General features: G+C 31.7%; 1 protein-coding gene across 2 annotated transcripts in view; it reads right to left on the reverse strand.

The window, feature by feature from the left end:
• Positions 1 to 27562, reverse strand: part of LOC127709852 (cAMP-dependent protein kinase regulatory subunit-like) — a 102364-nt gene that overhangs the window by 69538 nt on the left and 5264 nt on the right. Inside the window, exon 1 of one of the 2 annotated variants that reach the window (XM_052215521.1) lies at positions 3350 to 4502. The exons of the other annotated variant lie outside the window; for it this stretch is intronic. Coding sequence (XP_052071481.1) covers positions 3350 to 3748 — 399 coding nt within the window. The 5' untranslated portion in view covers positions 3749 to 4502. Of the gene's footprint in view, positions 1 to 3349; positions 4503 to 27562 lie in introns of those variants that run through there. 2 annotated transcript variants of the gene reach the window in all.

The following is a 27562-nucleotide window of genomic DNA, read 5'->3' on the forward strand; positions in this document are numbered from 1 at the left end:
CTATTTTTCATAAACAAAATTCTTGGTTATCTAGAATTTATTGTCTTTCAATTCTTTTCTTTACCGCATGGCCACATTAAGATGAGTGGCCTCCTCTTAAAGTGATATGACATAATTCTTAGAGGAAGATGTATTAATATTAAGTACTGACAATTCTTAAATAAAAGGTCCATCTCAAAAGGGGTCATATATGTAATTTAGAATATTAAATTAAATATAACATGTAACTGACCACTCACTGAGGCCCTCCAATTGATATGATTCACTGATAAGGTATAAATTGTCATTTAAAGTAAAACTTGTGATTTTCATGTCATGCTGCTAATGTCTGAAACATTCCACGAAAAAAGACCCAAGAGTCATATTGTACAAAAATCTGGATCTATTCCATTATGATATTCACAACTTCAACCTACCCTTCAGAAAATCTGTAGGCAGTGGTCCTCAATTCTGAAACAGACCGTTCCACCTTTCCCTTCAACACCCCCTCTTGATAAGACACTGGTCATGAACTTATTCAAATGACAGATTATGACTTGACATTTGGGACAAGTTTTATGTTTAGAATAGCATATTCCCCTGACAAGTATTGCAACCTTGACATGATTGAGACAAGAGGTCTGCAGGTATACATAAAAATCTCTACAATTATCAAGTATGTGTATTCCTACAAGACAAAGTGACTGTAACACCTTCCAACTTCTAAGAAAGTTAAAAAGAAAAGATTTTTTTGGACCATTTTTCTCCACTCTTGATTTAATATTCTCTATTCTTTATTTTTTGTGGCCTAATTTTTCTCTCAATTCTTTATATTTTTGGCCCTTTATTCTGCACTTTGTGCCCATTATTCTCTATTCTGAAAAATATTATATCTGGATATAATTGTGACTGGTAAATTCTAAAGACCTTGTCCCATCTGTTGCAGGAATAGTAAGTGCTGTGTCACTTACTGTGAACATACTAAGTTATTAACATAAGTATAATTCAGTCACTGCTCTTTTAAGCATGAAAGAGAAATTTCCTGTAAGACATCAAATGTGATCTTAATGAAACTCAGACATACATTTACTACAGGTGCACATAACATGTGCTTTCCCATGTTTTTTAATCAAAACATCTCAAAATATAAGAATCTTAAAATAAATATAAGCACTATCTCATTCCAATAATGTGCATTTTTCCTTTTTTTTCTTTCTCTGTTTTGTGTGTTATAATCGTCTTTCTTTTGATATTCACAAGGTCCATAATCAATTATTGACTTCTTATACATTTAATCATACTTTATGTTTATATCTTTTTCTGAAAACATATTTTCCCATAGAACTGGTCCATATGCTCAAGTATTATATTATAGTAACAAAGGCATGTCACACCATTGAAACAGCCTTTACTTTCACACTGGTAACAGATGGGACAACTTATATTTACATCATATGCAGATGTAATATTTTTTGCTCTGCATTTTAACAAATGCTGCTTTTTATAAACCAAAGAATGAATAAATGTTAATTTATTGGGGCCCTTTATAGCTTACTGTTCGGTGTGAGCCAAGGCTCCGTGTTGAAGGCCGTACCTTGACCTATAATGGTTTACTTTTATAAATTGTGACTTGGATGGAGAGTTGTCTCATTGGCACTCATACCACATCTTCCTATATCTAGGCCTGTTATCTAAGTTTAGTGCTTCAAAGTAATAGGCTTTGGTTAAGTCTCAGTTAAATTTTTCATAACTTATCTAGACACAGCTATTAAATTTAGAGCTTGGTATATGATTCCTAGCTATTCTAAATAGTTGTAAATTGACCTCTCTACATATATCTCAATTATTTATGGCTTTATTAAGTTCTAGTAGCTATGTTCTTTATTTGGCATTTTTAACTTTTTTGATCCAAGCGTCAATGATGAGTTTTTTGTAGAGAAAACGTGTGTCTGGCGTACATAATTTTAATCCTGATATCTATGATGAGTTTGTTGCTGCTATTGATGTATACCCCAAATCCACTTTAAGTCATTTATAGTCAACCAAACATACTATCACATTCACTGGTAAATAATAAAGTCAATTTCCATCAAGCTAATAGTTATGTCAATAACAATAAAGGAGATTTAGCATACAAATAGATAAGAACTGTTATATTCTTGGTTTGTGTGTTGAATCAGGTTTTACAGTAACAAAGCCAGATCAATTCCACCTAAAAGGGTCCGCATTCATGATTCTATATATGGACATAATTCAGAAAATCCTGCACTGGTATCACAGCAAAACATAAAGAGAAGGAGAAATAGAGAGGCGAAAGATACCAAAGGCACATTCGAAAAAATAAACTGACAACGCCATGGCAAAAAAAGAAAACGACTAAAACACAAACAATAGTATATAAAACACAACATAAAAAACTAAAGGCTTAACAAAAAGAACCCCACCAAACAACCAGGGGTGATCTCAGATGCTACGGAAGGGTAAGCAGATCCTGTACCCCATGTGACACCAGTCCTGTTGCTCATGTAAGTACAAACCGGTTGTAAGTCTTATTCGGTAGGTCACATTCAGGGAGAAGATTCCAAGAGGACAATCAAAACCATAGGTCAGACAACACATTGGCCAAAAAGAACAACCATGAAAAGGCAAACAACAGTTCACAAAACTGCACAGTCTACACATAAAACTACAGATTGAACAATATGAACACCAACAAAAACCAAGGTGTTCTAAGGTGCTCAAGAAGGGTTAGCAGTGTCTGCTTCACTCTAGCACCTGTCCTGTTGCTAATGACAAGTGAAAATCTATATTTATTGATGTAAATGAATCAACTTTGTTAAATATTTTCATATAGTATTGGACATATGATAATGGAGGAATTGATCAAGTTATGATAGCATGACCTTTTCAATACTTGGATGTCTTTTAATGGCACTAATATCCTGAGATTTTACAACACTTGACCTATTGATGTTTAAACAACAACTACCTTTTTATTATGGCTCCTGTGATGTCAAAATTTAACAGATATGTCTCTAATATTCTGTAAAGACTGACAAATAGTAAGAGGGTGTATGGTTGAGGTTGGTTACTTTTTAACAGTCCAACAGAGGTCAACTGCTGTCCAATTTGTGATTTGGTTCTAGTTGAAACTTTTCAAATAAAACAAAAAAGCATTATAATCTAAATAGAAAACATCAAAGTTTACATGATTTTATATCATATATTTCTAAACTTTATTTATTTATCCCCTAACCTTCTAAAATTCAGCTCAAAAGTCTACTCAAGTAACTTTTAATGCAACAAGACTAAGCTGAAACACTCAATTGGTGTGTAAAATAACAGGACAGAAATGACCAATATAACTTACTTCATCAATGACCTGAGGTTCACTTGCTTTCCACCCAACTTCTTCTGACTTGGTTTCTTTACTTTCACTTTCACTTTCAACTTGATTTTCATCAGTCTTTTCATTTTCATCACTTTGAGGTTTTGCATCCTCCTTCAAATCGACACCCTGCCCTGTGTCAGATTTGTTCTCATCACTCTGGGGTGTTGAATCCTCTTTCAAAACAACATCCTGTCCTGTGTCAGTTTTGTTTTGAGATTCAGACTGTTTTATATCATTTTGAACTTTATCGTTTTGGTCCTCAGGGGCCTTTTCACTTTTCTGTGCTGCAGCTGTGGCCTCGACATTGTCTTTTGATTTGTTTTCCTTCTCACCACTACTCCCACCAGAAATCGTAAATTTACGAAACTTATTTCCCATTATTTTACAATGTTAATTAACGTAGCTTTCTCTCCAGGTACAATGTGACCTAATTAACACTAATCAAAGGCCTCCAATCAAATGGAAATATTCTAATAATTTGTCATAAAGTTATTAAAGATATTACAACTTATGTGTAAACTCCTTGAGGCTAATAACAATACATCAGAGTAATCACACTCTACAATCGCATAAATCTAATTAATTCTTCCACATAATTATGAGCATTCTTAATTTCCCTTTCAATTAATTCAGTGAAACTTGAATACTTATTGATGCAAATGTAACCAACCACACAACTAATTCCTACGTAAATGATGATTTATGCTATCTATCAACATACACACTTGTTCACAAACAAACAATTACACACAAACAGTTGTTAAATGCACAGTCAATGAAAAAAATCCCCAGTTTGCCAATGAAATTGATTTCTTTCTGTTGAGAATGTATGTCAGCTTCAGAGTTCAATCAGCTGATCAAAATCGAATAATAGTCAATTGCACTTCTTCCCTGTTAAAAATCTTCTTCTTTGAATGAAGTAAATTATCTTCCAGATGTCCACTGTGAGATGTTATCTGTGTTGAAGCTTATTCTCTAAGAAGACTGTAAGTTATTATCCCAGCATCTCAATAGAATGCCTGACGCAAGTACAGTAATAGGATCAATTTTGACAAAGCTTTTTACTTTTACAAAAAATGTATCAACACTATATAATTAAATTCTGTTCTTCCCTACATAACCACTCAACTGTAAACCCCATCCACAGTACATAATAGTGCGTAAAACAACTTGTTCTACAACTTTATCAAATTTTCTCCTATTTTGATTTAGCCTTTCCAAACTACATATTGCTCCGGGCAGTGGAAAGATTAGTTGATATACATGTTTCGATTAATACAGTATTGGGCAGTTGGGGCCAACAATAAAATGGACAATCATAACTTTCTCTCTGGTTCATTTAACTTTCAGTATTTATTTTTGTAAGATTTAAGATTTACAATGAAACAAGATAAGAATAAAAGATAGCACAAGTTTGAAGAAAAAAATCAATGAAGGTGTTATTGAACAGTGGAAAGCACTTAACATGCTTAAGAGGATTTGGTAATAGTAAAATCAACATTGATAAGAAAAACATCATCTAATTAATTTCCTTCTAAGGGAGATAACTACTCCTAACCACAAAATTAATTTTTACACTTGTCTAAATTTTGAAAATTGGATATTTCAAAATTACAACTGACAAACAATGGGGTAAACAATAATTTCAAAGAAATATGGAAATATTGAGGACATACAAAATACACCTTCAGTTTTCAAAACTTAATGATTATTCCCCCCTCCCCTTTCCCCCACTAATTTTACTGAGTTGATTTTTAAATAAAGATTGTAAACTGTGAGGATTGTTAAATCTTTTTGCTAATGAACTACTACCATTTCTTCTGTTTATTACAATTTGGGACAAATCAAATAAAAATGAAATAACCAACATGTAACATGCAGGAAGTTTGGTGCAAATACATAAAATAATAAAAAAATTTCCATTGTAAATCAAATAACTCCAAATTAGATCTTCCAAATTTGCAGTTTAAGCATAGTACAGTACCATATGCACTGGCTTTTAAAATTTTATTTTAAAATTTTATTTTAGAGGTCAAGGTCAACTTTCAGAATAAAAATCCTGGAACACATTCTGATCACAGTATTGTTAACAGTGTTAAAACATCTTTGATGGTGTAATAAATGCAATCATTATGTTACGCCCACAAAAAGTACATAATAAACCTATCACCAGTGTGTGACCTATATACTTTCAAATTTATATATATATGGTAATATATGTAAATAACATGTAAAATTCTGAACTCATGCTAAGTTTGTAATAAATTTATAAAATTCAGTAATTTCGCCTCAGACAAGCTTTTCTTTTCACTTATATCTTTGTTAAAGTTGAATATCAAATTTTGGTTATTTGTTGAGAATTATTTTCCAATGTTCTGAACCTTTTTATCCTCCAAAGAGCATCTATATTTATTTATTTACATACATTATATGCAAGTTTTTATGTTTTCATCCATAGCTGACAACTAACCAAAGTCATCCATAGCTGACAACTCCTAACCAAAGTCATCAGAGTTGGCAAAGTATTACCCAGGCGGGAAAACCCGGGTGGGAAAACCCGGGTCTTCCCGGGCTGGGCAATACTCCTAGAAACGGGTAATACTGGGCAATACTGGGTAATATGATTTTTCTAGCTTATTCTTACACAAAATAGTAAAGATTTGTTATAGTTTAATAGAATTATAGCTAAATGTATACATTTTATACAGATAACCATTGCGAGTCATTCCTGAAGATTGAAAATTCAATTTCTTCCTTTTCTCCACTAATTCTATGTAGGCAGAATACAAGTTCTGGACATTTCAGGATACCTTGTTAATTTCCAAGCTTTGTTTCAATATTAAATCCAAGTTGCAAAAATGCATTTTATTGCAGTGTTTATGTGAATTGTAATTTTTAATTGTTATACAATCATATAATGCTAAATAAACACCCTAAGGGGACAGGACATGAAAACTTATAGAAATCACAAGGCTGATTATTGTTATATAAATAAATCTGTGTTATAATCTGAATAATTACTTATTAATTAGTGATGTACATAAACATATGCTAAGACTAAGTAAACATTTTTAGTACTGAACAAAAAATGTTTAAAAGTAATTTTCCTTACATAGAATTGTTAATTCTAAATATTAGTTATATCTGGTTATATTTCATTAAAATAAAAAAATTAATTCTTCGACTTTAATGTATTGCATTTGTGATTAATCACTGAATCCTCTTTAAAATATAGGCCAGTATTTCATATTACCCAGTATTGCCCAGTATTACCCAGTAAAACCCAGTAAAACCCGGGTTTTCCCAGTATTTCCCACTGGGCTGGGCAATACTCATAAAACCCGGGTTTTTGCCAACCCTGAAAGTCATCCATAGCTGACAACTCATAACCAAAGTCATCCATAGCTGACAACTCATAACCAAAGTCATCTATAGCTGACAACTCATAACCAAAGTCATCCATAGCTGACAACTCCTAACCAAAGTCATCCATAGTTGACAACTAACCAAAGTCATCCATAGCTGACAACTCATAACCAAAGTCATCCATAGAACTTGTAACAAAAGTCATCCATAGCTGACAACTCCTAACCAAAGTCATCCATAGCTGACAACTCATAACCAAAGTCATCCATAGCTGATAACTCCTAACCAAAGTCATTCATAGCTGACAACTCCTAACCAAAGTCATCCATAGCTGACAACTCCTAAACAAAGTCATCCATAGCTGACAACTCCTAACCAAAGTCATCAATAGCTGACAACTCATAACCAAATCCATCCATAGCTGACAACTCATAACCAAAGTCATCCATAGCTTACAACTCCTAATTAAAGTCATCCATAGCTGACAACTCATAACCAAAGTCATCCATAGAACTCGTAACCATAGTCATCCATATCTGACAACTCCTAACTAAAGTCATCCATAGAACATGTAACCAAAGTCATCCATAGCTGACTTTTCCTAACCAAAGTCATCCATAGCTGACAACTCATAACCAAAGTCATCCATAGCTGACAACTCCCAACCAAAGTCATCCATAGTTGACAACTAACCAAAGTCATCCATAGCTGACAACTCATAACCAAAGTCATCCATAGAACTTGTAACAAAAGTCATCCATAGCTGACAACTCCTAACCAAAGTCATCCATAGCTGACAACTTATAACCAAAGTCATCCATAGCTGACAACTCCTAACCAAAGTCATCTATAGCCGACAACTCCTAACCAAGGTCATCCATAGCTGACAACTCCTAACCAAAGTCATCCATAGATGACAACTCATAACAAAAGTCACCCATAGCTGACAACTCCTAACCAAAGTCATCCATAGCTGACAACTCATAACCAAAGTCATCCATAGCTGACAACTCATAACCAAAGTCATCCATAGCTGACAACTCCTAAACAAAGTCATCCATAGCTGACAACTCCTAACCAAAGTCATCCATAGCTTACAACTCCTAATCAAAGTCATCCATAGCTGACAACTCATAACCAAAGTCATCCATAGAACTCGTAACCAAAGTCATCCATAGCTGACAACTCCTTACCAAAGTCATCCATAGCTGACAACTCCTAACCATAGTCATCCATAGCTGACAACTCTTAACCAAAGTCATCCATAGCTGACAACTCCTAACCAAAGTCATCCATAGAACTTGTAGCAAAAGTAATCCATAGCTGACAACTCATAACCAAAGTCATCCATAGCTGACAACTCCTAACCAAAGTCATCCATAGCCAACAACTCCTAACCAAAGTCATCCATAGCCGACAACTCCTAACCAAAGTCATCCATAGCTGACAACTCCTAACCAAAGTCATCCATAGCTGACAACTCCTAACCAAAGTCATCCATAGCTGACAACTCCTAACCAAAGTCATCCATAGCTGACAACTCATAACCAAAGTCATCCATAGCTGACAACTCATAACCAAAGTCTTTTATTGTTTATACCATTAAAATGATGCATCATTTTATTCATTTCAATAATTCTGAGCATTTTGTTTCCATAGGTCAGTATTCTTAGTCATCTACAATTGAACATATAAATTTTGCTAACATGAATAGAAGTCAAAACTATTCTATATCATGGCACCCAGTTTTTAATGGTGGAGCAAGCTAGAGAGAGTACTCTGAGAGAACCACATACTTTCGGCAGGAAAAACAAGCAATTAGGAATAGAGTCACCATGCGAAGGGCAGCATTTGAACTCACAACCTCAGAAGTAAAAGTAAAAAGAAAGCCAACATGAGCAACAGAATCCATTATATATCCATCAATATGGTGGATAGACCATGCATAACAATAATTAATAATTGATACAATTATCTACCCTACAAAGTTCTTATTTGGACTGCATTATAAATCTTACCTTTGACGACATCTATACTGCCAATCCCCAAAAAGCATTGAATTATTCTTTGCAAACAAGAAAATTATACCTTAGACTTTAAATTCAAGAGAAACATTACATTACAAAAACTATTATTTTATGTTTGATATTTTTATTAATGTATAGCGCTTCTTATTCTTGTACAATTAGCTTCGTACACCTTGCTATGTTAAAAAGAAATTAAATTATTTCCTACATCAAACAGGTTGATAACACATATCTAGTGCTATCTACTTCATATCCCAAAAAAAGTTTGCTTTCTGTTAAAGTACTAGTGTTACAAGAAATGAACAGGAGGCTTCAAAGAGCCGTTAACACTCACTTGGTAAATATAGCCTATATCAAATAGAATAGTCAGTCTTTAACACAATAGGACCTGCCCAGCTTCTTCAAGTTCTATGTATATTTATAATGACAAGGATTTAACTGATTTCATAATTTTTTTTAAAAATTTTCTTGCTTTCTTCTTTATTTCAGAAATGAAGAAATTAGAATTAAAGGGGCACTAGCTGTCAAATTCATGTTCACCAATTTGACTCAAATTTTCATATTCGACTTATAACATACTAAAACATATATCCAAATAAAAAAAAGTCTAAAATAAACAATTTACAATGAATAAACTCGAAATTATGTATCAGCATTTCGTGTGTATTTTAGTCTAGACGCCATCTAATTAACCATCGAGGTGACCTTCCGAAGAATGCCAACGGTTATTTATATAACCCGTTGTTAACATAAACATAGATATAAATAGATAGCTAACTCATGCAATTGGATTTTTCTAGGTCTGTTTGATTTCATATTATAGGTTAAAACAATATGTTAATAATCATTTTTACCTGTATAAGAATGAGTTTTTGTAGATAGAATCAGTCAATCAAATAGTTTACCCTTGTTTCACTTTCAATGTTGATATTCTTTTCCTTTTACTAGCTGATCACGCCTAGTTCATGCGTAACCCATCTCTAGCTAAGAGGTTCAATTGAATTCAGTTGAAGGTTCAATTTAATGAGGTTGAATTATTCACTTGCAAGTGAATAATTCATTAGCAATGTTTCTTTGCTTATTTTGACAAAACTGAACCAAACTGGTTTCTAAAAGTGAATTTTTACTTCACTATTTCCCTTTCATTAATGATTGAACGAAAAAAAAAAACATATTTTATTTTTTCTATATCTTGTAGCCAGTGCCCCTTTAAGAATTACTTCAGGTGACAAGATTTTCATGTTAATTAAACAAAAAGACTTCCTTACAGTAAGTCCTTTTCAGTTCAATCTGAACTGGTTTAGTTATAAAAATGAATATGTCATCTAATAAATATTCAATCCAGGAACCTACATTTGTATGCCATAAATAACATCAACAAATAAGGAACTATAGATTTATTTCATATCAAGGAACAAGGAAAGTTACAGTAAAACTAAGACTAATGAGTTTACTAATCCTTCAAACACTTAGTAACAGAAAAATTCAATTCAATTCAAACAATGTTTGACTGAAAAACTAATTTTCTAAATGTCCATATTAGTTGTAAACATGTAATTCAATTCAAATTCATTTCAAATAATGATTAAAATAAATTTCTAAATTTTCATATTAATTTTAAACATGTAAATGATGAATATCAGCTAAATATCAACATTTGATAAATATTTGTACCATATGAGACATTTTCTGAGTAAAATTTCAACATTAGTTGAACACAAGAATTATACTTTGATATTTCAGGTACAGTTATCTCAATCTGTCAATAAAATTAGCATTGATTATAATGAACAAAGACTTGGTTAATATCCCTGGATCTCCATTTAATGAGATGCTTGGACTACAAATTGCCAACAGTGTAAGACCTAACGATTACTTAATTTATCTCTACCAATCAGATCAATTGGTGAAGGCATTAGAATTCATTGTTTACAAAATGTATCAGAATCTCAATCATCGAGATCAATAGATACATAAAAAACATCATTACTTATCAATATTTTCTATTGTTAAATACGAAATCTGGTCCATTTCTGACAATCAAGGGTATGTTGTAACTAATTATATCTAATTAAGTCTGAATAATCTATTAGAACACTGTTTATTACATTAGTTTAATGAAGATAATAGAATCTTCCACCTCTTTGAAGGACGGAAACAGTCGTAAAATAATTCTTCTTAATACTAAGGTCAAGTTGAAGTAATTAACTGCCATCTTCTTGGCAGAATAAGACTCTGCTAGTAAAAGAATGGTAAACATTTATCATAATTTTTAACTTTGAAAAGACGGATGCACTTTTTTGTAAGCAAGAATGTCCCAATTTTGTTTTGCATATTTGGAGATATCTCTGTTGAGTCTATCATCATACCACTAAAAATACTATTCATAATCGCCTACAAATTTGTTGAAATTACTTTCAAAGATTAAGGTTACATTACTTTAAGTGGCAATAGTTTTCTCTAAAAGGATGTGTATATGCAATTTGTCAGCTTTATTGAGCCCTTTACATAGGAATAAAAGGATTTTGATGAATTGATTGATGATTACTTAACATTGTTTCAGCACCAGAAGGCTTTATCAACTATTGAATAAAAGGAGATGTTGATATAAATACTCATGTATGTAAAACACATTTCAGTTTGATATATTACCAGTCAAATATCACTGTTCAAGTTGTACATTCTAAATCAAGTTAAGAATTTCTTTAATCAAGCCTGTAACATTAGCAGAAAAAAAGTTATATCTTGATACTATGTTCAGGTTGCATGCCGCAGCAATTTTATCTCAAGTTTTTTATGGATATTCAATGCATTACTTTCTATGAGAAAAATGCAAGCTGAGTTTTCCAATAACAGATATAACTTTTAGATTTATTGCAATTATATTTTTTTTTTTTTATCATTTTTCTTAGGGCAAATTTTCACTGCACTAGATAATGATGGCAAATTTACTACAACACTCCAACTGATGGAAAGTCTTTAAAATGTGAATTGAACAACTTTTGTCTACATATTAATAAAAGATGTTGGGTATATGTCAATGAAACTGCACCCAAATTCATAAGTTCCTTTTAGAAAAAAAGAAATCAAAGATATGATTTGCTTGATTCCAAAGGCTTAACTTATCATTGTTGTCTTTTCTATTGTAGTTAAACCTAAGAACAAAATGTATCTGTTTAGAAAACCATGTTAATATGGCATATTACATGTGGAAGGATCAATCAATGAAGAATCAAAGTTCGATTATTTTATGAGATGAAGTTAAATAAAGACGCCCTTCTGAACATTGTTAAGCAACCAACAATCAATCAATCAATCTGAACATAATGTTTACATAACTGATAATGTCAAACCATTTAACATTGTAACATAAAACAATCATCTGCCATATTTTGTAAATGCATTTATAATTGTCAAATCCAATTATTGGTTGGTTAGTAAAATAATGATTGTTGCATTTACTTGCTTATTTTCTGTAAATGGTTTTTCGAAGATACTTCTCTTTTTTCCTCTTTTTTTTTCTTTTTTCTTCTTATCTTTGATATGTTTATGATTATATTGGCATGCATCTCACACAATTTTCTATAATTTACTCTGGTTGAATTTGAACTTTCACTAATAATTTTTGTAAATAATGCACACAAATGTATAAATCATAATATAAGAGTCTAAGGGAGAGAACTCTCAATTTTTATATAAAATAATAACATCAATTACTCACCACTAGCATCATATTGGAAAGTCAAAAACTTGACATCAAAATAAAATCCTAAACACAATTGTACATATTCTTCTTTAACTATAGATTATTGAACTGTAGGAAGATGTCAGCTCTCATCACTATAGAAACACATTTCCTCAAAATTAGCCATAATAACAATAAATAAACATCCCGATACAACACTGATCAATTTTCACAACAAAAAAGTTTTTTGCATCACAAGCAGCGCCAAAATGAGAAATGTCAATAACAACTTCAAAATTTACATTCACAAATGACGGATATTCAATAAAATATAATAACTTTATTTATCCAAGTAAATAAAACTGTTTTCCAAAGACATGATTCAAAGATCCAAAAATAGCATTCTCAATTTTTTCATTCCATTAAGCTAAAGACTCAGTAATTACATCCACATTTTCTGACACATCTTCTGATACTCCCCAACCCAGCAAGATCTGCAAGGTGTTTTCATTCATCTAATTTGCAGGTTTATTAATCAGGATCTTTTAATTTATCGCCTAATTATGTTAGGTTTCTATCTTATCTCCTCCAACTCCGTTTTTCCCATCATAGATAACAAATATTGAAAGTGAATCACATCAAAGAATGATATCAAAGAATATTACCTTAATATTTTGACAGATTTATTAAATATTATATTGGGGTTTTGTAAGTTTATTATTATTTAAGTAGCACATATTTTTACACTCTGTTAATTTAGGATTAATAAGTTACAATTACCCACTTACTTAGAAATCAAATGTAGTTTAAATATAAGGCTACAAAGATTAATTTTTCGCTTAATTTAACATTCAAACAACAACTACAGTGGAATTGTAAGCTTTTCACTTCTTAAAAAACTAAAAAAAAAAAATCAGGATTCAGTATTAGTCCAGTGGATATAAAATAGGCACTAAACATAATAGACTATTTCTGTTTAGGCACTACATCTTAAGGCTTTTTCTATTCAAGCACTACATGTTAGACCAATTTCTGTTTAGGCACTACACATAGTAGACCGATTTCTGTTTAGGCATGTAACATGTTAGACTAATTTCTGTTTAGGCATGTAACATGTTAGACTTATTTCTGTTTAGGCACTTCATGTATTAGACCAGTTTCTGTTTAGGCACTAAATGTATTAGACCAATTTCTGTTTAGGCACTACATGTTTCAGACATGTAACATGTTAGACTAATTTCTGTTTAGGCACTACAGTATTAGACCAATTTCATGCTGTTAAACAATTAATATTTTTGGTTTTCCAAACTGTTAGTCACAAATGTTACTGATGTTTTGTACACACAAAAATATTTCTTTCAATGACTTCTTGGTTGCTTTACAATTTAGTGGCAATTTTCTTTTGCAAATGTAAAACAATAGAATTTCAACAATTTGCAAAACTAGTTCCTTCTGAAAAACGAGTGGTCCAGGAAAAGAAGCCAAAACATTTGGAACACCACTGGAAAACAAAGGGTATTTGGTAGGATAGAAATTTAATCTAATTTCATGCAAGCTAGGTGACCTCAGGATTAGAACAAATTGCATTTCATATACATTTCTTCTATAACATATGTACGATAAAATAACAATCTGACATCAACAGATTATCTAGTACGTGTACTAAGGCCACACCAATTTGATTAATAGTTCTTTGGATTTTTCCGCTCCTGTTATGGAAAAATTGACTTTTCAATAAAAAAAAATAATTACCGCTTCCGCAAATTTTTGGGCCGCATGCCGCTCCAAAATTAGTTTCTCCTTGAAATTTTTTTTCTCACATTGACGTTTTTCTTGTGCATATATTGCTCCTGTCGATTCAAACGCACGTGTGATAAATCGATTTGTAAATAAATGGTCAAAAATCGGAATGCCAACATGTAGTTGTGTCAGCTCATTGCCATGGACAAGTAGTTATTGAACTCACAGTTATCCAAAATGCATCTCGTTTTACTATTGAAGACCAGTTCTAGGAGTCAAAAATTAAAAATCTTTCTTAGATGACCACAATCACATCAATATTTTTACTCTGATGTCCAACGGCTGTTTTGCCAGACAAGCTGGGGCTGAGGGACCACGGCCCAAGCTTGTCTGGCAAAACAGCTGTTGGATGTCAGAGTAATCTCGGACTATATTTGTTAGAACCATCATCATCTCCTTAATGAAATTAATATGAAATTCCCGTGAACTTTTAAAAATATCACAGAATTATCTTATTTTGATGAAACCCCATATTCCCTTGTTAGTCTTTTGGCATGCAAGCAGATCTCTTTTGTAAGGGTAAATTTAAGAGTTCCAACATGGTGGTATTGGGATTGGCATGCTCATAATAATTTGTGATGTGTTATCAACCACTTCTAGTCAAGTTAAAGAGTTTTAAATGCATTGCAGCTTTTAGGAGCAAAAGGAAAGAGTATATATTTTGCTAAGTCAGAATAATCCATGTGAATGTGGTGACAGGTATTTTAAAGGGATATTTTAATACATTGAGATCTACATACATATCAATATAACTATCTTACTCATCATGCTCATGATGTTGTTGAAATATTCACATCACTCATTATGTTGATCCTAAATATGGATAAATAGTTCCAACTGGATGTCAAGCAGCCAATAAACAATCATTACCATATAATGAAAACATCAAAAAATGTTGTGCATGGGCATTTTTTGGGATACTATTACACATATTTTGATTTATTCAACATATGTCATTTATCCTACTTACATGTTCATAATTCCTCTTGTTAAACTTCACCTGCAATGCTTTCTTAATATATACACATGTATAGATTTAAATGAAAATTCACGCAGACAAAGCTTATTTGACGAAAATAATCAACTGAACAACAGCGTGACAAGAAAGTCGGGTATGGTACAGGCACCAATACATCAAATTATATGTATTAGAGCATGTTTCTCCTTGTTTTTCCATGAAGGAACCCAGTTTTAACATGTACATAAATTCTGAATCGCAAAATTAAAAAAAAAATTATACCGCTCGCTTCACTTGTAGAGCACTCGCCTCACAAAAACTCATTTTCAAGAAATAAATACAATCAAAAAAATTTCGCTCGCTCGCCCCATATTTTTTGGAGCTTTTGTCCGAAGAACTACAAATCAAATTGGTGTGGCCTAATCTTAATCTTACTTAACATGTATTTAACATTTAGAAATCAGACTCGATGACCTCAAATAGTAATCCTTATTGAATGGATCAATGAAAATTTGGGACAATTGTACTTGATATGAAAATAAGAAGATGTGGTATAATTGCCAATGAGACAACTATCCACCAAAGTTCAAAGGAAGTGGATGTGAGCAATTATAGGCAACCATACTGCCTTCAACAATGGGGAAAACCCATACCATATTGGCTGAACATTACTTTTGAAAACACAGACAAATTTTTTAGGTGATGAAATAAAATGTCTTCTCTTTAATTTTCAAAAAATTATTTCTATGACAATTTCTTAAAAAAGTTGAAAAAATTTAAGAACTTTTCTGTTATCAAATTACTCTTTCAGCTTCAGAACTAAATAATATATTTATATGAATATATATGAAAATGTATATTTTATAAGGCCCACATAAAATGCTGCAAAAAATTCTAAGTTCTTGGTATTTGTTTTGGACAAAAAGACGCTCCCAGCTAATAAGAGATTTGACATGATGATTCTGTTAACTTTAATTTTCATTTTTTAACTTCCACAACACAAAAGGTAACCTTGGAATTGACATTTAAAACTTCCTAGAGAAAGGCAAATAAATTATATTTATAGTATTCCAATGGAATCAGGAAACTGCTGTTGATAATTGACATTGAATATAAACTGAATTGTATATAAGCAATCTTTTTAATTAAGAATATCTTTTTTATCTACAACTACTATGATGTAACCTGGAAAAATTTTGTCAAACAATTCTAAGAACAAAATCTATTTGAATGACGTTTTCACAATTCTTTTATTGCAATTTTATGCAATTCCATTAAATTTATGAAAGATTTTATAGATTGAAAAGTTTTCAAAGTATTAAACTGATTGTGTTGGCTGATTTACTTGTTTGTAATGGTTCTGCTGGGACATAAATCTTAAGTTCTGAGATAATGCTGTTTGCCATGAGAATTGATTTTAATCTGAAGCAAAATCACAAAACAAGTCTAAAAGAGAACCAAGAGATAACATAAAAGATATTATCGTTTCTAAATATCATTCAGCCAATCAAAACAAAGTACCGTAAGAATTTATTCATAACTTTTTAAGTTCTGGGGCATTGAGACTTTAACAGAGGCCACTTTTAAAAAATTCTGTTTGATGTTGCCTACCCATGCATTGTAGACGTGGGTAGATAGGTAGAGATTTTTTTTTTTTGGCCAACAACATAAATTACATGTTTTAGACTAGAAAAGGACTTAAGAGCAGGAAAAAATCTTGAACCGATTTGTGTCATAAAATTTTTCGTGTAGGCTGCTTTTTAGGTGGGTAGGCAGGCAACATCAAACAATCTAAATCTTATTTTTGGCCTGACATATTGAATAGACACTTGTCTATCATTCAAGACTTTATGGTAACCTCAAGATAAATCTTTTGGTTTTATTTCTTTGGGTTGCTGTCTCATTGATATATATCCCCATCTCTGTTTATTCATAACAGAAGCATTCTAGGACAAAACTTTCTCATTATTGCAGAAAATCAATACACATTCCGATAGCAGATTGATACAAAAGTGTTAGTTCAAGTTGCAAGAAGAATAAGCCACAATCTACCAGGATAGTTCATCGAGTATATAAAACTGGCACTAAATTGAAACAACATGTAAAACAACTTTTATAACAGTTGCATTAGCAAAAACATCACATCAAAGATTAGAGGGAACACGCTTTTTAAATTCAATTAAACCACATTTAGATCAAGTAAGATATATTTAATATATACATATACCAAGTTACATCATAACTGTTACAGTTCTACATTTTGTGAAAGTTGTTTTAATTTTATCTGTCAATCTTAATGTTCATTAACAAACTCATTAAACCCAAAGTATCACATCAGAAAATGAGTGTTCTCAAGTTTGATCATTCATTAAGAATATACCTTCCATGGTTTGATCAAGGATGCTTCATTTAGAATAAACCTTCCTTGATCAAGTAGGCTCCATTCAGAACAAACCTATCTTGGTTTTATCTAAATGCAGCATTTCTTTTTTGTAATATTGAGAACAACATGTATATATTGATATATAAAATGTCTTTGTTAGCTTTCGTAATTTTGTTGTTGAAATCAAACTCATTTTGAAATGTAGTAAATAATACCATCTTATCAACAAATACTTATTTGGAAACTTAAGACACTGTTGACAAAGTTTTGGTCTACTTAAGTTTAAATTGGCCAGATTGATATTTCAAAGAGATCTATTCTATTATGCCCTATGGAAAAAAAATGGAGAATGTGTCTATGGGCCACAGATGCCCCGCTTGTAAATATGCATGAGTCAACTTCCACATACATACAGGATTTATGTAGTTAAGACAATTTTGTGATTATAAGCATTGTGTAATAAAGTTTCATTACACTTGGTTGAGGTAAACTAAAGTTAGAGAACAGAAACAACAGATTGAGCAATTTTTCCATTTATAAAGGGGCATAACTCAAGAACAGTAAAAGTGACGACACCCAATTTCGAACTTGATCTGTGTTTTATGGTAATAAGCATTGTGTACAAGTTTTATAACATTTGGTTGAGGTAAACTAAAGAAAGAGAACGGAAAATAATAAATTCAACAATCTTTATGTTTATAAAGGGACATAACTCAAGAACCATAAAAGTGATGCCACCCAATTGCAAACTTGATCTGTGTTTTGTGGTAATAAGCATTGTGTATAAGTTTTATAACATTTGGTTGAGGCAAACTAAAGTTACAGAACAGAAACCAATTTTTGGGACGTTTTGGACAGATGGGATGTTCAGGACAGACGGACATGGGTAACACTTAATACCCCCTCCGCTACAGTGGGGGCATAAAAATGTATGTTATCCAATATGGTCACCACACTGGATGCTGTACATAGTCATCGGATGCAAACTTGAAAGCTAACCACCATACAAACATACTGCCAAGTCAAATTTTATAACACCAGTTATTTAACTGTTTCAATATTATTTTTTTTCTTAATTTTTAACTAGATCTATTTGTCTTTTACAATATCAAATGTCCCACTCCATTAACTTAAATGTCTAATTGCAATGGAAATAGGTGTTTTTAAGGCTTAGACAATGTAATATTCATTGAAACACTGGCCATTTTTATTATAACAGCACATAAATTGAAGGAGAACAATTTCTAAAATTCGATAAAGGTTTGATAAAGCTATTATTTTCCTTAAAAAATATTTCAACCACAAACTGAACCTTAATGTTGAGGATTCTGACAAAGAATATGGATTGTAGGATTAGTTTTGTGTTGTCTTCGTGATTTTTTTCATAACCATAAACAAGACAATAAAGAATTCAGTTATCCAAAAAACAAGTATGGTAATCGTTATTTCATGCATAGTTGAACCCCATGTATTAATTAAGACCTAAATACACCGAACCCTCCTCCCCCCACCCCCCCCCCCCCCCACCTCCATTCTTAAAAATTTCAGTCAATCGCAAATCCTTCCATAACTTTACAGAGAAAGCACCAAAATGACCACTTTACATACATTTATCCGACAGCAGTGATAGAAAACCCTAGTGAAATTATTGGTATTAAGTTTGATCAAAATCTATTCTTTTCTTTCTAGTACCATCAATACATCAGGGATTGCCAATACCTACTAAAGCATGGCTGTGCACCACACTTAAATTTCCATCAGCCATCTTTGATTTTCATGTTCATGAGGAATATTTAGTTCTTATTTTTTATGTTTGCAACAAATGAAAACAGCCATATCAAAGGTATGTCAGGCATATACAAATTAGTTTCAGTTACATGTGGTTTCATCAACATGGTTTAAGAAATATGTTGGTCTAAGCTAGGTCAAGTAAAAATTGGAAAACCTTCAAACTGCATCTGTTACAGTCAAGTAAATAATGTGTTGCCAAGAAAATCAAATCAGAAGCCCTAAAAATCAAAATCCACAACTCCACTGCAGAAAAAAAAAACATGAATTACAATAATAAATATTATATCTAACAAGTTTTAATACCTCTGATCATTGACAACAGCAGCAGATAATAAACTGAAAATTAACTTAAACATGTAAAAGAGACTTCTGGAAGGCGGTTTTAACACCATGACATGATTGACAGATTGATCAGCAATGTCATTTCCTTGGTCAGTATATGAGCTAAGTTCCAGTAAAAAAACAAGAAAACACTGTAATTTGAGTTGATTTTTAAAATGCACATTTCTGACAAAACCTAAATATAAAAGAAAATGATTGCAGCAAAAAAGCATTTGCAGATAGTAACAAATTCAAAACATGTAAAAATGAATAGTTTTACAATTTTTTTATATTTTGTTGATAACAGAAGCATTTAATGTTTCATATCTATATTCTATTAGTATACCTGGGCATCTTTACTTACTCTAACCAAGGTTTTGTATATACAAATCCTTTCTCTAATAAATTAATTCAAAGGGAGATAACACAGATACAAAAAAGTATAACAAAAATACCGAACTCCAAGGTAAAAAGGGGAAGTCCATAAAAACTGACAAAATCAAACGTTATCAACCTAAGAGTGAAAAACAACTGTCAATTCCTGACAAAACTAGCACTACATTTATAGCCTATCAAAAAAGTCATAGTGTTGTTACTACTCTCAGAGATACATTCAAAGGGAGATAACACAGATACAATATATGCACTATATTAGCCTATCAAATTATGAACTAATGGTAAAGAAGTCCTAGGAAACAACATAACAATCATGTATGTTATACAAAACCTTTTCTACTAAAGCAGCTTGTATTTTGACATGGTTTAGTTCCCATACTTTCTACTAAAGCAGCTTGTATTTTGACATGGTTTAGTTCCCACATTTTCTACTAAAGCAGCTTGTATTTTGACATGGTTTAGTTCCCACATTTTCTACTAAAGCAGCTTGTATTTTGACATTGTTTAGTTCCCACATTTTCTACTAAAGCAGCTTGTATTTTGACATGGTTTAGTTCCCACATTTTCTACTAAAGCAGCTTGTATTTTGACATGGTTTAGTTCCCACATTTTCTACTAAAGCAGCTTGTATTTTGACATGGTTTAGTTCCCACATTTTCTACTAAAGCAGCTTGTTTTTTTAACATGGTTTAGTTCCCACATTTTCTACTAAAGCAGCTTGTATTTTGACATGGTTTAGTTCCCACATTTTCTACTAAAGCAGCTTGTATTTTGACATGGTTTAGTTCCCACATTTTCTACTAAAGCAGCTTGTATTTTGACATGGTTTAGTTCCCACATTTTCTACTAAAGCAGCTTGTATTTTGACATGGTTTAGTTCCCACATTTTCTACTAAAGCAGCTTGTATTTTGACATGGTTTAGTTCCCACATTTTCTACTAAAGCAGCTTGTATTTTGACATGGTTTAGTTCCCACATTTTCTACTAAAGCAGCTTGTTTTTTTAACATGGTTTAGTTCCCACATTTTCTACTAAAGCAGCTTGTATTTTGACATGGTTTAGTTCCCACATTTTCTACTAAAGCAGCTTGTATTTTGACATGGTTTAGTTCCCACATTTTCTACTAAAGCAGCTTGTATTTTGACATGGTTTAGTTCCCACATTTTCTACTAAAGCAGCTTGTATTTTGACATGGTTTAGTTCCCACATTTTCTACTAAAGCAGCTTGTATTTTGACATGGTTTAGTTCCCACATTTTCTACTAAAGCAGCTTGTATTTTGACATGGTTTAGTTCCCACATTTTCTACTAAAGCAGCTTGTATTTTAACATGGTTTAGTTCCCACATTTTCATGTTTGTAGTTCATTGAATTCTTTTCATAAAAGCAAAATTCAGAATTTTTCATTGATCTAATATTTTAGAATACATGTACTACATTTGATTCCAATTTATGCTTTTATGTCCAATTTTCAAATGTTGTAAACAATGTCTGATACTAAGTCCCATTTAGTCGAATCTCAATACAAATGGTAAGTGTCAATTCAACCATGAGTATCATGCAATATCTATAACTTTGAGGAATAAACAGACAAAAAGCTTATTAATCTATAGCCAGACTATAAACCTTAAGCTACTTAACTATTTGATAATGTTAACCACACATAGTGGTCTGACAGTTTTATATAAAATATCTTCATATGGATAGGGAATATATCCCCATGCATCCTCATGCATGAGGTGATCACATGTAAGAGCAAAGGAAAAATTACTCATGACTTGCAGTAAGCATGGTGTACATATTGTTTTGTGTCGAATAATTTACTATGCTCCTTGCAAGGCCATTTAATGGAAACAAAAATAAACATCTTTATATAGCCTCATGCATTCTAAAATACTCAACAATTAAACCATGGACCAATACAGAAAGTGTTAGACATTTAGTCAGACAGCCACTATAACTAGGTGGTCCAAAAGACTGCCTGATAAATCATATTTATACAATCGTTGGTAGTTTTAAGATAACTTCTGTCAGACATTGGTTGTACACCTTGTAAAAGCCTGTCTTACCAAACTTTTATTGGTCTGACAGGTCAGACTGATTTAGAGACCAGCTCTACCCTGTGTTTTGTGTTTTTAAGATAAAGCATTGTTTACTATATACAGTGAATAAGGTGCACTTCTGACCAATTTAGAACAATTATCATTTTAGGTCATTCAAATTAAAAAACAAACTATTGTACTAAGAATCAATACCAAATCAAACACTTCTACAGGAGTCAAAAGGCTTTAGATCTGCTTTTAAACATTGTTTGGATCTGTTGTGTATTTACATGAAGGTGATTAAATGGCAACATTTGTGTCAAGGGTGTTTTAAACCTTATACAAATATATAAATCATATAAATTGCTATTTACTTTTTTGAAATGGTATTATATCTTATTACATTTAAATAATTAAAATCCAATAAACCGTTTGTAAAGTATACTGCTACAATGTGGCTGTTTTTTATTCTGAATTACTGGGAAATTTTTGCTTCGTTGTAAAAAATATCATAAAGGAGGTACTGTAAATTCAGATATTATTGCGAGGTTTTTATAAATGCGACTCGGTGATTATAGCAATAATAAGAACTCACATTCTGATATCCAATACATATATCTGTATATGCAGATTTTCATGAAATCGCAATAATTAAGCTCGCATTTTAGTCCATTCTTCAAAAATTGCAATAATAATTAAATGCACACAATAATTTCTGAATTTACAGTATTTTGTATTCCCACTGTGCTGTCATTTGCATCACTATTAGTAATTGCAGTGGATAAGTCTCCTTAGACATTTGGCAGAACGACACCCTAGACAAGGATCACCACAGTCTGATCAATAATAAAGGTCCTCTCACTGCTTGAATTCCTCAGCAGGATCTTTGATTTTTCTTCTTATTCTCGAGTTTCTCAGCATTTCTTCTGCGAATTTTGAATTTAAATATAAAGAACCTGTACTATTCAGTAACAGAAAGTTTCAGTTCTGTTAAGAAGAATAGACCAAAATCAATTCCTGTTGCTACTCTCACCCTAAGCTTAAAATTTCTTATGTGTTTTAAAGATCTGAGTGCCAAATAATTCTTGATTTTTTTTCAGAAAGCCTTTGTTTAGCTAATGTTCCATTAACATTTATACAACTTATCTTTTCTTAGTCATTAACTATAAAGATTAATTGATTTGATTGATTTATTGATTGTTGGTGTTCCAACGCCAGTTTCAGCACTCTTTAAATGGCTGTATCATGGTGACCAGTTTTCATTGGTGGAGGAAGCTGGAGTGTCCTGAGAGAACCGGGCAGACCTTAGACAGTAAAATAGGCAATCCCAGTCATTTAAGATGTAGTAGCCTTTCAAATTATTTTCAATTAATGGAGTAGAAGGCATCTGCTACACTTAGGTGATACTGTAGTTGCCTTACTTGGACCACTCAGCCACCCAGGCCCTCCGACTGTAAAGAGGCTGTCAAAAAGACAGCAAACAGGGTTTTTTCTATTTATTAGAGTAATTGTTAAATCAAACAAGGACTGTCACTTCCAAAAAGCAAAAGCGAAAATTGTCAAAACCATCCTTGACCTTCATTTTGTTTTGAGAAACAAAAATTTAAATTTAAAAAGAATAATGATCAACAGTTCTCAAGCTATCAATGGAATCTAAATAAAGTGTGATTTTCCAATCAATCAAGGTCCATAAATTTCTGAATGGCATAAATAAAAATCGTTAATATCAAACTCGACCTCCTCTTTGTCATCAGTAACAACATATCAAATTTTGAAAGGCCTTTGTTCAACAATTTTTCCAGTTATTGCATAGAAACAGCTGGAGCCAGCTGCCCGCCCAAATGCCTGCTGTACTACCCTAAAGAAATAACTGGACTGTAATCATAAAACCAGGTCAAACATTTTAACCCCGCCACATTCTTTATGTGCCTGTCCCAAGTCAGGAGCCTGTAGTTCAGTGGTTGTCGTTGGTTCATGTTTGTCATATTTGTTTTTTATAAATTGCTATGTTATAAATTAGGCCGTGAGTTCACTCAAATGAACTTTTTATATTTTTCATGTCTGGGCCTTTTATAGCCGATTATACGGTATGGGTTTTTCTCATAGTTAAAGGCTGTGCGTTTTTTTTTAAATGTGCCTGTAGTGATCTTGTGTCATTAATAATGATACACCATATCTTTTCTTTTCTATAACAAAAATGATTGAGACAATACCATCTCTAACGGGATGGGTAGTAATTTAAGATCATTCTTTCATCCAAATGGACCATCCTTCCCAACATCATAAGCTTAGATGAAAGGCTAGATATTTCACAACAGACTACATATCGACTGATTACAGTGGACATTGTATAGTTATTTTATTTCCATCAATAAGAAGACCTTGTGAAATCAATATTTTATTATCATCCTGTCTTCTGTTTTGTATTTTACACAAACACTAAAGTTAAGTCATACAAATTTAATTCCTTCAGTACCATTTAAGACCTATATATTACGGTTATTTTAAAATTCGTGAAAGGATTTTCATAGACGGCTATTCTAAATGTCTCCCTCATGAATGTTTATACATACATTGAATCTGGTAATAAAAATTGATGTGTTCATTTCTCAACGGTATGTCTTATAGCCTAAAAGAACCATGAAAAATTAATATAATGAGGTCTTAAGAAGTAAAGCCCTTTCTTCTTATGTCTAAAATAATCACACATTCCAACAGCATGTCGATAATGGCTTATGTCATAAGCTCATAAAAAGTGTTACAAGTCTAAATAGTTGGCAAGTATGACAATATTTTATAATTATTACTAAAGGAGAATTTGTTTTTTAGAGGAAAAAGGGGGGAGCTTTTGTGTCATCATAGGCAGCATAGAACTAATTTTAGTGAGGCAAGAAAACGAAAAGTTTAGAGCAACATATATTTTTGGTATTGATCAAATATGTTGTTAACTAGCAAGAAAAAAATGAAAAGGAAGAAAAATCAGGGATTAACGAATTAGAGGGGATTTATAAGGTCAAAATATAGTACATGTATCATAAATTTTTCACCTTCCTTAAGAATATATTTACAATTAATGCAAGACAAAAATTTGCATATAGCTGTCTGAGATTAGAGGCAATTACCCTCAATCGTACCTAACCTGGTTCTGTAACCTTGAGAGTTTCTAACAGTTATAGAAGAATTAATCTTAAACTAGAGTTGAAGAATCAATGCTTTCATTTTATATGAGGCATTTAAATTACAAACATGCATGGTATCTTCACAAACAATACAATACTTCTCCATCAGACAGAAGAATTGATCTATGCACTTAGAATTCAAACTTCCAATGCAATCAAACAATTAACATATTTATTTACTGTGCATATTACAAACTATTGATTCAATAAAAGGGTGAAGTGCCATAGTCACCTTAAAACCTATTTCTTAGAAGTAAACACATATATCAACTGTCTATTATCTCATCTTTATTAAAGCTGGCAATGTTACTACAACAGACTCTGAGAGTATCTGATCTTTACAATCATTAACAATAAGATGAGATACATGTCTGCTAACAAGAAATCTACTATTCTCTGATTAATCTATAGCACTTCTATTCTGAAGGGTTGAGTAGCTCATAATAGATATTATGGAATGTTCAGGACTCCTGTGTCGTCAGTTTTATACATAAGGCTTAATCTAAGAAAGTATATATTTCTCATTGTTTTTCATTTATAAACTACTGTTGTTTAGTGTAAAATTTAAGGGACAATGATGTCTTTCCACAATCTCTGTTTAGTACCTTCTAAAAATATGTAAGATACTAAAAGATTGATAAAGTATAAAAGGGAAGAAAAAACCTTTTTTTGACATTTTTAATCAAGAAATAACTGATTCTATTTAGTAATAGGATTTATATTTTTTTTAAAAAGGACAAAAATCTGAAGAATTTTGGTAAAAAAACATGCAAATATAAATTCTGAGTTAAAAAATATATAAAAATAGCATTGATGTGTGTATAGTAAGTTCCTCCATTCATTTTTCACTGATAAAAAATGTAATGAAATTCAATTGAAATTTGTATATCTCCCTTAAACTTTTATATGGGCTTCCTTCTCCATCCCTCTGACACCCTATCCTAACCAAGTGACTAGTCTTTGTATATCTCCCTTTAACTTTTATATTGGCTTTCTTCTCCATCCCTCACCCTATCCTAACCAAGTGACAAGTCTTTTTCTTTGATTCACATAGCCACCTCATATCCATGTAAAATTTGCATACATCCCTGAATAGACCCTCAAAAGGCTGTCCGAAATCTGAGCAATGTCGGACTACCCTTTACCAAGTTATCTCCCATCCTTTACTAGCCAACTGGCTTCCGTAAGCATATTTTTACATTGATTGTGTTTACTTTCTTTTCCTTAACCTAGCTGCAACGAAAATTTTTACTCCCTTAAAATTGTATAAATGCCTCAATCTTTTGCAAGTGTAATCCTAATTCACTTGATCATTAAATGACAAGTGTTCTTCTTCCTTTCTGTAGCTTACATTGTACATAAAACACAAATAATGTATATTTTATGTAAAAATAAGATGATGTGGTATTATTGCCAATGAGACAATTCTTCACCAGAGACCAAATGACGTAAAAGTTTGCAAGTTGTTACTAAAAGTACATTTGGTATAATATAATACACATAAACTTACCATATCTAGAAATAGTAGTGTCTATGACTCTAGAAAACATTTTCCTCTAAATGTACCAGATGTTTTCTCCAACTTTTATTTTTTTTCCTCATTTTTGATATGAAACATGTTTTTAATATATGGATTTTCTGTGGGTTTTTTTCTATAAATAGGTAGATTTTCTTTTCAAAAGATTTTGTGTATATTGAAAATTTAATTAGCATCATTGAATGTAGATGTTGAAAGTTAAATGCATAAGGTAATAGAAATATTTAATCCATATGATGATAAAAGTCACATATACATGTACAGATAAATGATATTAAACAGACAGGTAGAAATAATCCTGATGTAGTCCTGGTGAGAAGATAGATATTCATTATTGTTGAATGCTTCAGCAACTGTACAGAATAAGAAATGCAATATCTTTTTTAGTCTGAGATTGCTCTGATGTATGGTCTATTTAAGACTTGTTGGGGCCTAACTAAAGGTCATCAGACTTCAGATTCAGCACTCAGAGTAATCTCAGACTATTATCTTTTTATATATACTGAGTAAAAAAAATGAAATTAAACTTTTCTAAAAAGTTGCCAAAATAAATTTCCAATACTTTTTTTTTAACAAGTAAAAATTGCAACTTATGGTTTATTTTTTTGGAAAAATAATTTATCTATTGTTATGTTTAGAAGTAGAGTTTATAACTAAAATGTAAAATTTAAGGATATTCATTGCTAATTTTTTTTTGACTCAGAGTATA

Source organism: Mytilus californianus, unplaced genomic scaffold, assembly GCF_021869535.1.
Source record: "Mytilus californianus isolate M0D057914Y unplaced genomic scaffold, xbMytCali1.0.p SCAF_7, whole genome shotgun sequence".
NCBI classification, from domain to species: Eukaryota; Metazoa; Mollusca; class Bivalvia; order Mytilida; family Mytilidae; genus Mytilus; species Mytilus californianus.